The sequence below is a fragment of the Carettochelys insculpta genome, chromosome 1, assembly GCF_033958435.1.
Source record: "Carettochelys insculpta isolate YL-2023 chromosome 1, ASM3395843v1, whole genome shotgun sequence".
NCBI lineage: Eukaryota > Metazoa > Chordata > Testudines > Carettochelyidae > Carettochelys > Carettochelys insculpta.
The window spans coordinates 42,254,230-42,270,928 of NC_134137.1; the positions used below are offsets into that span (position 1 = coordinate 42,254,230).

General features: G+C 43.4%; 1 protein-coding gene across 1 annotated transcript in view; it reads left to right on the forward strand.

The window, feature by feature from the left end:
• The first annotated feature begins 271 nt into the window (after positions 1 to 271).
• The window catches only part of ACAT1 (acetyl-CoA acetyltransferase 1), a 32,755-nt gene continuing 16,327 nt past the window's right edge, over positions 272 to 16,699 (forward strand). Inside the window, exons 1-6 of the mRNA XM_074984882.1 lie at positions 272 to 379; positions 5,981 to 6,028; positions 7,787 to 7,904; positions 12,241 to 12,336; positions 12,608 to 12,708; positions 15,179 to 15,322. Coding sequence (XP_074840983.1) covers positions 332 to 379; positions 5,981 to 6,028; positions 7,787 to 7,904; positions 12,241 to 12,336; positions 12,608 to 12,708; positions 15,179 to 15,322 — 555 coding nt within the window. The 5' untranslated portion in view covers positions 272 to 331. The remainder of the gene's footprint in view (positions 380 to 5,980; positions 6,029 to 7,786; positions 7,905 to 12,240; positions 12,337 to 12,607; positions 12,709 to 15,178; positions 15,323 to 16,699) is intronic.

Genomic DNA, 16,699 nt, shown 5'->3' on the forward strand with positions numbered 1-16,699 from the left:
ACGCAGTAAAGCGGGGCGGGGGCGGTAATCGGCCCCTCTATAGTACAAAGCCCCCGGAGCAGCCCGGCCCTGTGGGCCTATGGCGAGGGGGGAGCGACACGCAGCACAGCTGCCCGCGGTTAGGGGGAAGGAGACACGTGCCCTGTCGCGGGAGAGGCCAGTGGCACCCAGCAGCTCCCGCCGGCCCGTCCCTCAAGCGCCACCCTCCAATGGAGGCAGCCCCTTTCCGTTACGAGCCAATGGGAGAGGGCGGGGCGGCGCGGCGGTTCTCGTTGGCTGAGGTGAGGGGCGGTGGCGCTGGGGCTCTGCAGTCTGAGGCGCTGAGGCAGGGATGGCGGCGGCGATGCGGCGCGGCCGGGACGTGGCGAGGCAGCTGCAGGTGGGCAGCGGTCCCGGGTGGGGCCTGACACCGGTTCCCGGAGTACAACATGCCGGGGCCGCTCGCAGCCGGGCTCCAGTGTGGGGCGCCTGCCGGGCCTGGGAGCTGAGCCTGTGGTCACCCCCAAGGGCAGGCGGAGGTTGGCGCGAGGCCCAGCCAGGAGCTTTAACTCCAGGGTGCTGCTCCTGTGGGCGGGAGCTGTCAGCCCTCTGCCGCCTCAGCTGCGGCCCCCCCCCCCCCCTGCTGTTCCCAGGGCTGAGCCGGGCCGGGCTCCGGGCTTTGCCCCTGAGCCGGCAGCCGGCCTTAGGTGGGGCCGGGGCGGGCAGAGGTGTCCCCTCTGCTCGTTGGGGGTGGAGGGAGTTGGCAGCCCAACGCGCCCATTGCAAGAGGCTAGCGTATCAGCAGAGGTCACCTTCAGCGCCTGCAGCCCTTCCCTTTGGTGTACCGCGAGGGGCTGTGGCGCTGCTGCGTGCAACCAAAAGGAGCTTAAAAACCCAGCCACTGGTACGGCGACGTGTCACGAGCCTCGGCCTTGGAAAAGGGCTGAGAGTGGTGGAGCATCCAGCCAGGCGTTCGTGGTTCATGCAAGGATCAGATATGGCCACAGAACCAAAGTTGAAAGCTTATCAGCTGCCAAGGTTAAAAAAAAAATCTGTCAATGCAGGTAACGCTGCTAGTTACCATCAGCTGTGTTTACTGGCTGTTTTCTTATTTGTACAATTGACTGAATAACCTGAACTGCAAATAGTCTAAGATAAAAAGCAGTTATTCTTGTTCGTTGCCAGGTCATTCTAGGAATAAACTACTCTCCGAGATGTGCAAATAAAACCTTAAAGGGATGGAGTCAATGTTAAAGTTTACCCAATAGATGCGAAATGTTCTGACAAACTGGGTTACTGATACTCACTCCAGTTGATTATAACTGAAAAATTAGAGGAAATATTTTATTTTTGTTCATTGTTAAATGTGTAAAATTATATAGGCAGTTTCCTCCTCCTTGCTTGTGAATTTGTTTTTCCTGCTGTGAAGCTAAAATTTTAAAAATCATAACTGGCATGGAGACTCGCGGGCACAGTATCTGAAGATGCTTTTTAACTTCTCTTAAAATGACTAGAGTATAATTTGTGGTGTTCCTTCAAAGTTCTCAGGTGACTAATATTTTTAATATACTTGGCTGAATATATTCATTTAGTAAAGTGCTTCTGGTCTATAATATAGCTGTGCAGTGTTTAGTGAAATAGTTTTACTTTTTAATTACTATAAATTGCTGGTTTAAAAAAACTCTTGAGATAGTGTATCGTCTTACTTTTAGCAGATATACTTTGTTTGCCTCTCTGAGTACATCTAGAGATAGCATGAAGTTAACAGTTTATGAATTGGTTTGTTATACAGTTTTTTTCTGGATTTGTTTTGTTGTCATCTATTGATGGTGAATTCCTATGTTCACCACTCCAGTTACAAATCACACAAATGTCAGTGAAGTTAAGCTCTAGAAGTTAGTTATTAATGAATAATGGTAGTCCGTTGATCCGATGATGACAGATCTGTGCAGGTCATCTGTTATCGGTCTCATGGTGTGCCCTCCGGTGACTATAAGCCAATTCTAGAGGTGCACATTTTGCTGCAAATGGTGGATAGGAAGTTCGCAGTCAGTGGCTTGTGCATTGCTGATGCTCTGTGACGACGTTCGCGTGCCTCTTGTAGACACCGGCAGCAGTCTTCCTCAAAGGCAATGCAAATATTTCTGACTGTTGCACGCCACTGTGTTCTGTCATTGACGGCGTCCTCAAGGCCTCTAGGTTTGATACTCCTGTACTGCGGATTGGCTTTGATGGTATCCTTGTCGTGTTTCCGTGGATGACCTATATGCCGGATGCCCTGGGAGAGTTCACCATACAGAAGCTGGTGAGGGATTCGGTTGGCATCCATGTGGCTGACATAACCGGTCCAACGTAGTTGTGACTTCATAATCATTTCGATGCTTGTCATCTGGGCTCTCTCGAGGACCTCAAGATTGGGCACTTTGTCTTGCCAGCGGATCTTCATGATGTTACTGAGGCAGCCCATGTAGAATGCTTCGAGCTGCTTGATGTGACGCCTATATGGTGTCCATATTTCGCACCCGTACAAAAGAGATGAGAGAACAACAGCTCTGTACACAAGCAGTTTTGTTGACATCCGGATGTTGTGAAGATTTAGAACTTTGACACGCAGACAGCCAGGTGCCTGGCTTGCTTTGGATATTCATGCGTTGATCTCATTATCCAGTGATCAATCACTGGATATGACACTACCCAGGTATTTAAAGTTCTCCACTATTTTAAGCTGCGTGCCGTCAATGGAGATACCCAGGACAGGAGCATTTGATCCAGATGCAGGTTGATGGAGAACTTCTGTCTTTCTGAGGCTGATAGTTAGTTAGTCCGAAAAGTTGCGAGGCCTCAGCAAACTTGTTGGCAATGTGCTGAAGATTGTTTTCAGCGTGAGCCATAAGGGCACAGTCGTCGGCAAAGGATGCCTCACGAAGAAGTTTCTGCACTGTCTTAGTCTTTGTATTCAGGCGACGGAGGTCGAAAAGTGAACCATCATGCCGGTATTTCAGATATATACCGTGGTCCAGATCTTTCATTGCATGGTTAAGGACGCATGCAAAGAACAGGTTAAATAGGACAGGAGCGAGAACACATCCTTTTTTCACGCCGTTGGTGATGTTAAAGGGGGCTGATGTGGCTCCATCAGACAGTACTTCACCTGTCATGTCATCATGGAATAGGTGTATAATAGGGACAAATTTTCTTGGTCAGCCAAGTTGTATTAGAATGGTCCAAAGGGCTTCCCTGTTGATGGTATCAAACGCCTTTGTCAGATCTATGGAGACCTCATACAGGTGCATGTTCTGTCCAATGCACTTCTCTTGCATTTGTTTGACAGCAAACACCATGTCGACTGTGCTCTGGCCAGGTGAAAAACCACATTGACTTTCAGGCAAATTTGTCTCAGAAATACTGGCTACTAGGCGGTTCAAGATGATGCGGGCTATGATCTTCCCTCCAACGGAGAGGACGGATACGCCTCTGTAGTTTCCCCATTCTGCTTTGTTGCCTTTGTTCTTGAAAAGGGAGACAATAATAGCATGGCGGAGGTCCTGTGGTATGTTTTCATCCTCCCAGATGCTGATGATCATGCTATGGAATGCTGCTGGACCTCCGCTTTATATGGCTCTGCTGGTATCCTATCTTTTCCAGGAGCTTTTTCTGAACTCATCTGGCTAACAGCTTTCTTAATCTTATCTATAGTGGGTGGAAAGTCAAGATTTGTCAGGACAGGTTGTTGTGGAATTTCATTGAGGACGTTGTTATTCACGGTCGATGGTCTGTTAAGGAGGTTTCTAAAGTGTTCCCGCCATCTTTCGTTGATGCTCTCTTTGTCTTTGATCTTTGTCTTTGTCTTTGTGTTGTATGATGGGAGCAATGGGATAGTCCTTGGTTTAGAAGGTCCATAGCAGTCTTAATAGCACTAAAGAACATCTTTGAGTTGTGGGTCTCAGCATAGTGCTCAATTTCTTTGGCTTTGCTCTCCCACAAGCTGTCCTGTATCTGACGGAGGTCTTTTTCCTCTGAAGGTGCTTGAAATGGTCCCGTTTGGAGGCTGAGGAGGGGTTATTCTGCCATTCGATAAAGGCTTTTCTATTTACTTCTAGTGCTGAACATATTTCTTCTTGGTTCTCATCGAGCCAGTCCTGATGTATTCTTTTTTTTAGTCCAGGCGATGTTATTGCTGTGTCTCAGATGTTTCGCCTTCTGACAATGGCATAATCTCTCAGGTGCCACTGTTTAGACTTAGGGTGCATCCACGTCGTTTTGTATTTATCTGTTTGTCGGAACAGAGTGTTAGTAGTAGTCAGGTCGTTTTCAGAACAAAGGCTCAAAAGGAGTAGTCTGTTGCTGTTCATTTTGCCTACACCATGTGGCCCGATTACTCCTTTCCAGTTCTCATTGTTAGCCCTGACTTAGGCATTGAAATCTCCAAGTAGGAGTAGTTTGTCTGTTGCAGGTGTGGCCTTGACCAGTCTGTCGAGATCTTCATAGAATTGTTCCTTTGAGTTGTCAGGGCATGTTAGAGTGGGTGCATATGCACTGATGATGGTGGCATAACGTTTGGCATTTAATGGGAAGCGTAGTTTCAGCAATCTTTCATTGATACCCACTGGAAGGTCTGGGAGTTGATGCGTCAGTGAGGTTTTTATTGCCAGACCGACTCCATGTATTCTATCCTCTGTCTCAGTCTTGCCCTTCCAGAAGAAGGTATAACGACTTCTGGTTCACTCAAGAAACCTTCCCCCAGCCAATCTTGCTTCACTTAATGCTGCTATATCGATGTTGTAGCGGGCTAGTTCTCGAGCAATGAGAGCTGTCCTCCTCTCAGGTCTTGCAACAGCTTCTCGATCCATGAGAGTACGAACATTCCATACGCCATTGGTAAGTTTTTCTCAAATTTTTCGTTTGGTTTTGACCACAAGTAGGGTTAAACAGCCAGCCGCGGCTTGCTGGCCAGTTGTTGTTGTAGGGCAGGCAATTTTTAGGCCACCTTTTCTAGGCCCCTCCCTTACTAGGGTGATCAGTGCTATCCTGAAGAGGACTGCTCAGATGCTTGGGATTCTGCCAGGCAACTCTGCTGCCCCAGGTACAGAGCTGGACAACCACTTGTCCACAGGCCGCCTACGTGCAGGATTGGGACTATGACTCACAGTGGTAACCTCCACCTGTTGCTTCGCCCCTCCTCCATCGCCGTAGGACTTGGGTGATATGATGATTTGCACAGGACCGGTGTGTGAAAGCTTTTTAAGTGATGGAACCATTGCACAGGAGCAATCCCACTCTCTCGACCTCGGAAGCTAGGTACCAGTGGTACGTAGAAGCGTCACAACTGGTAACTTCTTTGGTTGCAGCGGATGGCCTTGACGTCTTTCGTGCCTTGTCAAGCCCTTCACTTTCCACAAAGTGTTGCAGAACTGCCGCCTTGGCCGTTGTATCTAAATGATCTCTTCTGCCCAGTCCGCCGGAACTGACTTCGCATGCTGGGTGGGCACATCCCTAAATTCACCAAAAATTCACCGAGGGTTTGAGCCCCATCGGTTACACTCACCTGGTTTGGCCGGCCTGTCAAAGCTGTTGCCTGGGGTGTGGCCGCTGCACATGCTGCAGCTACTTGGAGCCACAAGTGAGAGCTGAGTGACAAGTGGGGACCCAAGTGGATGGACTACCCCTGAAGGGGTATGACAAGTCCCCCCAACAGAGGTACTACCCCTCCCTGTACACCCCAAGAAGTTATCTACTTTTTACCTAAACTGGCACACTTAGTGAGAGCAAGGAAACTACCAAAAGAACAAAGGGGTTGACGAATCAAAATTTGTAGCAGCATTCCCTGTCTGGCCATTGTAGGTAATGATGATGGGAAATACTGGAAGTAACTGTTATATGATTAAGTGTTTCCTAGTCTCTTGTGGAAATTAGGCATTCCACACAATGTCTGTTACTGCGCTGAAACATCAGGTCACCAAAATTTGCAGTCAGATTCTGAAAATAATTTTCTTATTTTCAGGTTTTGAAATGTGCCAACCGGAGTTATGCATCACACCGCACCTTAAATGTAAGTATTAAGTAGCATAGAACTATAAGCATTGATTATTATAAGCCATCATTATTAGCCTATTTTTAGAGTCTAATGTTTTAAACTTTGAGCACTGTAACCTACTTTTAATGTAGAGAATGTGTAACCTGGCCTAAGTTGCAAAGCTTGGCCTAGAACCTAGGCTTCCAGTGTTCTGCTCTTTAACCACTGGATTGCAAGGACTTCCATTTGAGAGAGCTTACTTTCAAGAGAGGTCCTCTTTGCCACCCTCACAGTTTGAAATCTGACCATAATTATACTGTACATTATGCTAAGATATTTTGGTACGTTATATGGTTGAATAAGAATATCTGTTACCTATCTCTCATGTAAAATCAAAACAGTTTAGACTTTTCTAAGATAACTTTAAAATGTACAACGTCACAGAAGAGTTCAAAAGGCAGGGCATCATTCCTATTCTAAGAACTTTTCGGTGTATGTTCTGTTAATATTACCTGAGTCACTACAAGTTTATCTCTCTCATTTTGAAAATTTCACTCTGCAGAGATCTTTACCTGACTTGGCTTGTAACTAAGGGGAGCTGAATCCTGTTACTGGTTATTTGTTGACAGGGCAAAGAGTAAATCAAATAGCACAAGGGAGTCAATCCAAAATCCTTCCTGCCATGGGAAATGAAGAACCAAGGGCCTTCCAATGCAAAGTGTGGAGTGTCTTTGGTTCCTACTGAAACATGGGGGTTAAAGGTGCTCCTAAGTACCAAAGAAGCAGTCAGGAACAGGCCTCAATAGGGAGATTCAGACTTCAGTCCCTCCAATGTCAGTGCATCATACTGCTATCAGACTGATGGTCTAGTTTTGCAGGCAGACTTGTTGATCTTAGTGGGGTGGGAAGAGAATGAACTGAATAAACTAGGGGTAAAAGCAATACAAATCATTGTAATACTTAAAATAACCCTATGTTTTTAATTTAAAATGGTCTGAAGCAGTGAGCTCCTGGATGGGAATTGGAAGTCATACCTTGTGTCATTCAAGAACTAGTTTATGCTTAGCCACAAGAAAATCTCTGATACAATGTGACTCTGGGTAAATTATCCTGACATTCTTAGTGTCTTGTTTCTCGGGCAGCTATCTCGGTTAAGATAAAACAATTATTAAAATATTTTCACTGCAGGAATACCTAAGCTCCCAACCAGATTGGGCTCCATGCCCCAATTATTTTGTGCAGTTATATGCTGTAGGTTGGACTTCCAGGATCCTGCACTCTTGGGACCTGAGCAATCCCAGAGCAGGGGTTTTGCTGGATGAGAGGAGGTCAATGCTCCCCTGCTATCCTCCAGAACCCTGCTCCCGGGCTTCCCTCTGACCATTGCCACACCAGTGTCCCAGTCGCTGGCTTCCTGGCCCTGACTGCCAGCTTCCCATTTCCAGCTGCCGCCAGTTTCCCAGCTCCATTTGCTGCCCTGCTCTGGCCAGAGCCACAGCTTCATGGCTGCTGCTGGCTGCCGCCCAGCTGTGATGGGCTCCTGGCCTCCAGACTCCCCAGACAGCCTCTCCCTCCTGGTTGTTGGGGCTCTTTGGTCCAGCAACATCCGTGCTTCTGCTGAACCAATGTTGCCAGGCTGGAGAGTCCTGTATTTCAGAGGTTTGACCTGTACTAATATCCATCACTGCCACAAAGAACTTATGATCTGAAAGACAAGGAAACACAAAGTGTGAACTAATTAGAAGAAATTTTATGAAGATACTGTAACTCTTACTGTATATTCTGTTCTACTAGGAAGTGGTCATAGCAAGTGCAGCACGGACTCCCATTGGATCTTTCCAAGGATCCCTTTCATCATTGCAAGCCACTGAACTTGGTTCCATTGCAATTAAAGGAGCAATTGAAAGAGCTGGTATGTGAAATATTTGTTCACAAAATAAAGTTACATACTGCCTCAGTGAACAGTATCAATTTCCATCTTGTTTTGAAAAATATTGTTAAAAATTAGTGTGTATGTGCAGTGTTCCCTCTAATTTTTTCCCACCCATGTGTGGAATAAATTTTGTCAAAGATATGTGTGGATGTGTACCACCAGTAGAAACACATGCTGCCAGCTTTGGCATTCTGCGAATCTGCTGAGTAGTGTTTGAATTTCTGCTTGGTGGCCACTGTCTGTGTGTGGGAGAGTTTTTAATCTTCAGAATCTGAATAGTGTTAAGTGGTTAAAGATTAAGTCCCCATATCTAACCATGAAATGTATAAAGCATGAAGTATATAATGCCTGATTTCTCAGGGTCTGTGTAACTTGGGAATAAAGTCAAATTTATTAAAGTTGACTTTTTAACACCAGATTTTATAAAGTTGAAGTCGTGTCTAAAACTGCTCGCGAAGTTGATTTAGTGTGACCCCACCAGATTGCCTAAGTTTGACTGTAGCAGCAGTGCATTTTGTCTGCCTGTCCCACAGTTCCTGCAAATCCATTGCATTTTGGGATTCTGTGAGAATGTATTTGGGGGGGGGAAGAAGTCACTGCAAGTGCTTCTGGGTTTGTGATATCATCCTGGAGTGCATTTTACTCACTTCCCACTGAAAAGAAACGGGCAAGAGAATTTTTGTGACACTTTCACATTGACTATCGCCCACTGTTACAGAGAAGAATATGGATTCCAAGATGCTTCAGTATGTGGTGCAGTATTTTGTGATGACTTCCCACACTGTGATGCAGTATATTCTGAACATAATGCCCATGGAGCATCACTGGTTTGATGTGGGGGGCCACTGACGGATGTGCAGATCTGAAGAATAGCACCACGGAGTTGTTGGCAGCTCTAGAATCGCTGTGCTCTACACTGTGCAGGTTCTGGACCTGTGAAACCTGCTCAGGCTGGTGGAATCACATTGTTTTGCAGTCATGGGCTGATCAGCAGTTGCTGCAAAACTTCCGCATGCATAAGGCCACTTTCGTGGAACTTTGTGAACTGCTGTGTCCTGCCCTGAAGTGCAGCAATACCTGAATGAGACCTGCTTTTTGACAGTTAAGAAGTGTATAGAAAAGAGACACACACAGATCAAATTCTTAACTTTTTTAGTAATCATCCACTTAGCCATAAAATAAGCTGTGTAAGAACTCTTTTTGGGAGAATTAACGCACATTGCAGTACTGAGTTGTCACATGAAGTGGAAGAAAAGCACCGTAAGGATGCATTTAAGTTGAATGGTTACCCAATGAGTTTTATTAGAAGGTGTCAGTACAAAAATAAAAAACCTGTAATTATGGAATCTCCAATCAAAAGGATAGTATTACCATATATTAGAAACATCTCAGAAATGACATTGAGGTTTTTAGAGCCCTTTGGAATTAAAGTGGCACACAGACCGATGAATACGTCAAAGAATGTTTTATTGAAACCAAAAGATGTGGTTGAGTATATGTGCAAAACTAATGTGATTTATAAGATTCAATACCTAAATTGCTCCAAGCACTATGTTGGACAAACAGGAAGAAAGTTAACCACCCATATACATGAACATCAATTGGCTGTAAAACGGCATGACCCCTTATCATTAATCTCATTACATGAAGATAATACTGGCCACAAATTTGACTTCAGTAATGTGAAAGTAGTAGGACAAGCTGGATCTAGACAGGGAAAAGAATTCTTGGAAGCATGGTTCTCTGGAAATGAGGCAATTAACCAGCACGTTAATTTAGATCGGGTGTTTGAACCTGTGAGATCAAAGGAAAGTAGAACAACAACAGCTAATGATGGTGGGATTAGGTGCAAATTGGTCTTAAATTGAAGACACAAGTAAACAATCAAGGTCTAATTACTGATAAGGTCTATGTGAAAGGACTATATAAGGAATGGTTTGAAGATCTCTCACTAGGCACTGATGACGTTACTCCATTTAGCAATGAAATGTTTGCAATTAATGTTGTTAGGCTCGGTGAACACTTTTTAGAGATAAAATGGCACTTCTTGAGCTACCTGTTTTTATTTTTGTTTTAGTCAGGCTGCAGGAGTTTTGCTCTGTACTGGGTTGGTCGCAGGCAAAAAATCTTTAGTGACTCTCAAGACTTCCCATGTGTTCCAAGTTGCCAAACGAGACATCAGCCTCCTCCGAATAAGAAAAAGGGATAAAGAAAGATTGCTGGGTACAATGCTGGAAAATGTGGAAGGATACTCTGTGGAGTAATGATTTCAGAGTACTTATGGTGCCTTGGCGCAGTAACATGTCTTACTGTGGAAGCAGGAGCAAGTCAGGTCTCCCCAGAAACCTCGTGAGAAGAATCCAGAAATGTCTAAGACCTTCAGGGAGATATCCAGACAGGATCAGTGCTCCATCACCAGAAATATTAACAGGATGTTCTAAGGGAAACTGGAATAGACCCCTCTGTTCCCTAATGCCTTGCCCCACACAATTGCACCATACTATTATCAGTAGAAAAAAAGCATACTCTCCAGAAGTGCCCTCTCCAGCATCCTGGTTTGGCTCCAGAGCCTTCTCCCGAGAAAAGGGGATGGGCTCCAAGTCCAGAAACAGCTCCTGGCTTGCATAATCAGCTTCTGCACTCGACTAGACCCCCACTGTTGTCTGCCTCTTCTTTGTTCAGCAAATCAGCCGCCACTTCATCTGAGAAGTCCATGCATGTTCTGGGGGAGAAGGTTGTGTCTGTCCCCAGAGCAGCATGAAGCTCATCATAATAGTGGGATTTCTGGTGAGATTCCCCAGACCGACCATAAGCTTGTTTGTACTTCTGGTAGTTTTGCCTCAGTTCCTTTTATTTTAATATGGCAGTGCTGAGCATCCCTGGCTTACCCTTTCTGAATCATGCCTTGCAACATTTGCTGGCTTTAAGGTGACTGAAGATATCTTATTATTCTTCCTCCACCTCTCCCCGGCCCTGTACTGCAATGAGGTCTAGGATTTCTTGTTGGCTCCATGCCGGGGCTCTTTTGTGACCCTGGGAATTCATGGCTACTGGGTGTGCTCACCATGGTGCCCGGAGGGGAAAGGAAATGGATTCAGAATTCCTGGGCTGATGACCACTGCTTCCTGTCACCTACTTCCTGCTCACCTGAAGTGCAACAGAGGTGAATTTATGACCAGAAAGCACACATCGAGAGGCATTGTGGGACAGTTTTGCCAACTAATAAAATTGATATTGATAACTCTGCCATCTGCACTTGTATAGGGTAACATTGTCAAATCTACTTTTCGGAGTTACTCCTGGTGCATTTGGCATTACAAAAGTTGACGTTAGAGCCCCTAAAATCGACCTATTGAGTGTTGTAGTGAAGGCTGGTGGTTTATAAAATCGGTCTAAGACCTTTAAATTCGACTTAATCTCCTTGTGGAGTCCTGGCTTTAGTGTTGTTTGTGTTGCTTTTAAGAATAGAACATAAATTAGTGGCCTATGTGAAATAAAGGCTACATCTACACTAGCCCCAAACTTCGAAATGGCCATTTCGAAGTTTACTAATGAAGCACTGAAATGCATATTCAGCACTTCATTAGCATGCGGGCGGCCGCAGCGCTTCGAAATTGACACGGCTCGTCCCGACAGGGCTGCTTTTCGAAAGGACCTCGGCTACTTCAAAGTTCCCTTATTCCCGTGAGCAGATGGGAATAAGGGGACTTCGAAGTAGCTGGGGTCCTTTTGAAAAGGAGCTGCGCGGCAGCGAGCTGCATCAATTTTGAAGCGCTGCAGCCACCCGCATACTAATGAGGCGCTGAATATGTATTTCAGCGCTTTATTAGTAAACTTCGAAATGGCCATTTGCGTGGCCATTTCAAAGTTTGGGGCTAGTGTAGACACGGCCAAGGTGTTTTCTACTCGATAGGTGTCCACCTCATAAAATTTATCACCCCATTAGGTATTGATTTATAGTGTGAGTTGCAGTTAGAATGGATGCCTAGAGACATGGAGATGGAATTGCTTTAATGAGTTGAAACACACTGCCCAGTGTTTTGTTGAAGGCAGCATTCCTGGTACTTAAACTGCTCTTGTTCTGTGGATGTCTACCAGGCTTTCGTCTCCAGAGCAGGCTTCAGTGCTTTTTTTTTTCATGAAACATGAGTGAGGAAACCTGGAAAGCTCTTGATCTAGGTCTATGTACTGTATTTTATCCTTGCTGGAGCTAAATTGGTGCATTTTATTGACAGTGTTATATTGAAAACTTTATCTAAAAATACTAGTGTGTTACTCCTTTCCCTTAGCAAAAGCTTCTTGGTTTATTTTATAGGTATTTCTGCAGAAGAAGTGAAAGAAGTGTATATGGGTAATGTCCTGCAGGCTGGACAAGGACAAGCTCCAGCAAGACAGGCACTGCTTGGTGCAGGTATTAATGTACTGGTTTTGTTTCTTTGCTTAAAGATCTAGAGAATTTATAGTATATGAATGCTATAGAACTATAGGTACCAGTTATAACTTTATTTTACTGTATATGAAGGTTAGCCCCATGTGAAATATTAGTGGAAGGGTTTTTTTTGTAATGATGGGCATCGTACCCATGAGCAGCTAATAGTTAAATGTTTACAAGGGAGGATGTAATTAAATTATAAATAGAATAATGTGGTTCCCTTAATAGTTTAATAATTTACTTGTCTCAGGTTTACCAATATCTACTCCTGCTACAACTATCAATAAAGTTTGTGCTTCTGGAATGAAGTCAATCATGATGGCTGCACAAAATCTGATGTGTGGGAATCAGGTATGTGAATTTCACTGCCTTTTAACTTTAAACATCTCTGATTCTCAGAAATCAGAATTTCCATATTTTGGCAAATATAAGATTATTGGTGGTCAGGACATCACCACATAATATACTGCTTTCTGTTTTTGTGCCAACACTGTTTTAAAAACAAGAATTTATTTTGTTTACATAAATCCTAATTTTGTAGATTAAACACGTTTTGTTAATTGAGGTGTGGAAATATGGTCGTCGTCTTCATGGGAGGATAGGGTAGAACTGCAAAATACCTAGATTTTAAGCAGGTTGCTTTGACTCATGCATCCAGTTCCAACAACCAGCATGTCTACACTAGCGACTATTCCAGCTTAACACTTAAAATATTGTGACAAAAGCGTTTTTCCTGTTTGTTGTAGGAACATTAATGAGCAAAGTAAGCTGTGTTATTTGGAACCCTCTTCTGTAAATATAGCTGAATCTTTGGGTTTTGTTAGTATGTCTACATCAATGTGGGTGGGGTTTTTTTTCCTCTCCTTGAAAAACACCATCTGGCTTAGTTATGTTAATACAACCTTTTAATATAGAACAGGCCTCGATTAGGAGGAAAAAAAAATCTTATCTTAATTTTGTCCTTTTAAATTCTGCATAAAAATATCCAATATAAACAAAAAAAGGTATGAAACCTGCATCATCTTCTAATTTTCTGCAATGTATATGTCATCTGCCAGTTATGGTACTTTGAAAAACCTACCTGTTGCCAAGAGAAATGAAAGAATACTTAAGACGCACTCTCTACCCTGCTGCATCAGGTAGAGTTACTGGTATCAGGCCTGCTGCTTAATTCACATCAAATCCAATCTGATACAATATTAAGGTCTTGGTCTAGCCTCTGAAGTCAAGAGGAGTATGTTACCACTGATGTTACTGGTCTTTGATTGGGCCCTAAATGGTATTCTTGCCACTAAATTCAGTAGGATTATGGACAGCTCCAACTTTTCTTTGTCAATAGTTACTGTTGGAATTAATAATTCGTATTCAATGAGTGTTCATACTGTAGGTTTATGTTTGATTGGGGCCAGCAACATATGTTGTTAAGGGCTCTTCTATTTCAAATAATCAGAGGTTTGACCTGAAGTGATTATGCGTGTTCTGCTGTCACTGTCTCCCTACCCATTTTGGTGGATTCAGCACTAATTGAAAGTAAGTAGGTCCCAGAAACTATATTGGTTGAGATTTTCTTTCCCTGCCTGCACACTCAGTAAGGGTGCTGTTCTGATACCATTAAAATCAGTGGCAAAATTTCTATTGACTTCAGCACAAGTGATTAATGCTGTTTTAGAATTTTTATTGGATTTATATTTGTGGTGTTTATTTTTAAACTGGAGGGGCTGGAGGTATAACATTATATCGGATCAGAGTAACAAAGCCAAAAAATAACGCTTCATCTTCTGTTCATTTCTGGCTTCCTATTTCTGATGTCACAAGTGCGTTTGAATTCTCTCCTATGTCCTTCTCATCTTTGTGACTCTAATTGCTTCAATTAGATACAGTGCATTCCTGGTACTGAAAAAAGCATCATTACTGTAAATCTTGGCCATAAAAAAATCTTCCTTGATATCATGACTAATGCTTTGTGAAGTATCTTTTGAGGTTGCAATGTGTTTTACTGAACTTTTCTATGGATCCCTACCCTTTTGTCATACACTGCATTAAAATTATTACATATATTCTTCATGCAGAGAATCTAGAGACTTCATCAGTAAAGCCCCAGTGAATAGTCAGCCATGTATTAAAGTGTGGTAAACTGCAGGAACTAATTCTTGGTACTACGTAGAAATATTCATAAATGTACATACTAATTCAGTTGCATTTTAGGTTCAGTGGCAAAACTGTATTAAGTTTTCTTGTTTGCTGCTGGCTTCTTAACAGAAGAATGGTAAACTGTGTTATGAAGTTGGGTCAGATCTTTCCACACTGTGAAATGACTCAACGTTGTATAGCACAACTAGTACTTCATGTGAACAGATCTCTCTTTTTTGCTGGTGCCTTAAATTCTGAAGCAGCTGCTTGTTCTGGAGATGTAATGTGTTGCAAATTGAGAAATGAAATAGACCAGATACACAAAATTAAGACATTTTAATAAAAACATTTTATTTTAATCTTGGAGATAGAAAATTCTAATTGGTATGAGGTGGCCAAAATATCAATGCAGCAAATGAAAGATTGAAAAGGAATACTGGCTCAGAAAATGTGTTCCATTTTGTAACTTTCCTGTAACTAATCTTCAAGACTTTTGGCTTCTCAGATCTTTTGTAGTTACACCTCAGACAGAACATTGGTCACGTCCACTTCCTGTGCCAGCACTAATTAATTGTCTTTACTCTTCTCCTGTTTTACTTATACAAAAAAAAAAGTAATTTTGTGATGAAATGTTATATAAAATGACTTTGATTGTAAATGACTTCAAGATATTCTTGTTTTGTTTGAGAAGGATGTGATGGTGGCTGGTGGTATGGAGAGCATGTCTAATGTTCCTTACACAATGAACAGAGGAACAACGCCTTATGGAGGAGTAAAGCTGGAAGATTTGATTGTAAAAGATGGCTTGACTGATGTTTACAACAAAATCCACATGGTAATTATGGTTCCATACTGAAACATCTGGCAAACTTTTTTTTTTTGCCTACCATGAGCCTACTACTGAACTCAAAAGTGTATTAGTAATAGTCTAAATGTTGGTTCCTTCACGCCTGGGAAATGCAGAACACACCTGTTTTTGAGGAAAGAGTAAGAATCATGAAAGTGGAAGAACTATGAGTTGTGTGGAGAGGCCAGGCAGAAGACTAAAATTCAGGAGCAGGCCAAGCGATTGTTAGGCTGTGTTTTGAGGCTCTTTTTCAAGAGTTCAGGACAGTGGTTTACAACGACCCAAGATCCAGGTATATGCTGTAGAATGTATAGTTAATTTAATATAATGTATAAGTTCCTAGGGGAGAATGAGATTGGAGACTCTCAGTATGCTCTCTCCTCTGATACCACTTCCTTAAGTTTGATTTTTCCTGGTTCCAGGTCAGCTAGCATACTGACACTCACTCACTGTGTTAAGATGAAGCTAGATAAGATTGAAGGGAGGCTGTTGGGCCTTTTGAGGAATTAATGTTCTTCTTACTGAGGGAATGTTACTACCCTTTATCTTAGGCTTTGTCTACACTTCTAAGTTTAAGGCACAGCCATGGCTGTGTGGTCACAGCACCAGTGCTGGGGGAGAGCTCTCCCAACGCTGTAGGCAAACTACCTCTACAAGGGGCAGGACATAGCTGGCAGTGTGGCTCCCAGTGCTGGGAACCTGTTTACATTGGTGTTTTATAACACTGTAACTTGCTGTGTGTGTGTGTGTTTCACACTCCTGATTGAGAAAGTTATAGTACAATAAAGTGGCAATGTAAACAAATCTTTAGCTGTTCAGTCGTCTTTGGGTGAGTTGCTACTATTGCTTCCTAAATAGTAGCAATTGCGCAAATAAAATTTTACAGTCTTCACTTAGCCTTCAATTAAGACTTCTCTTCACTGATCCAGACTTCACTTCCGTTCATCCATATCATGTTCTCGTCCATGCTTGGGGGAAAGGTTCTTTTGTATAAGGTTATACAGTCTACTTCTGTTTGCATTCTACCTTATTATATGAACCTCTGAATTATCTGAATCCCTTCCTTGTCCCCTAGCATGAGAGACGTGCTGCAGAGGTCATATAGATAATGCTGGAGGACAAGGGAGAGATTCAGCTAATGCAGGGTTTTGGCTAACAAGACCTGAGACAGCTGTTTAAGACTGTGAGGAAGAGGAGATTAAAGATCTCCTGCAGGAGAGACCACCCCATTGCTGAATGCCTCTGGCACAGTACTGGGAGCCCTCTGCAGGGTTGCTGTTCTGGGATTGAATGAGCAGGGCCATGGCAGCAGATCTGCAGAGGGCTTCCTGTGCTACTGCAGGGCCAGTCATGTAATCAGTTACA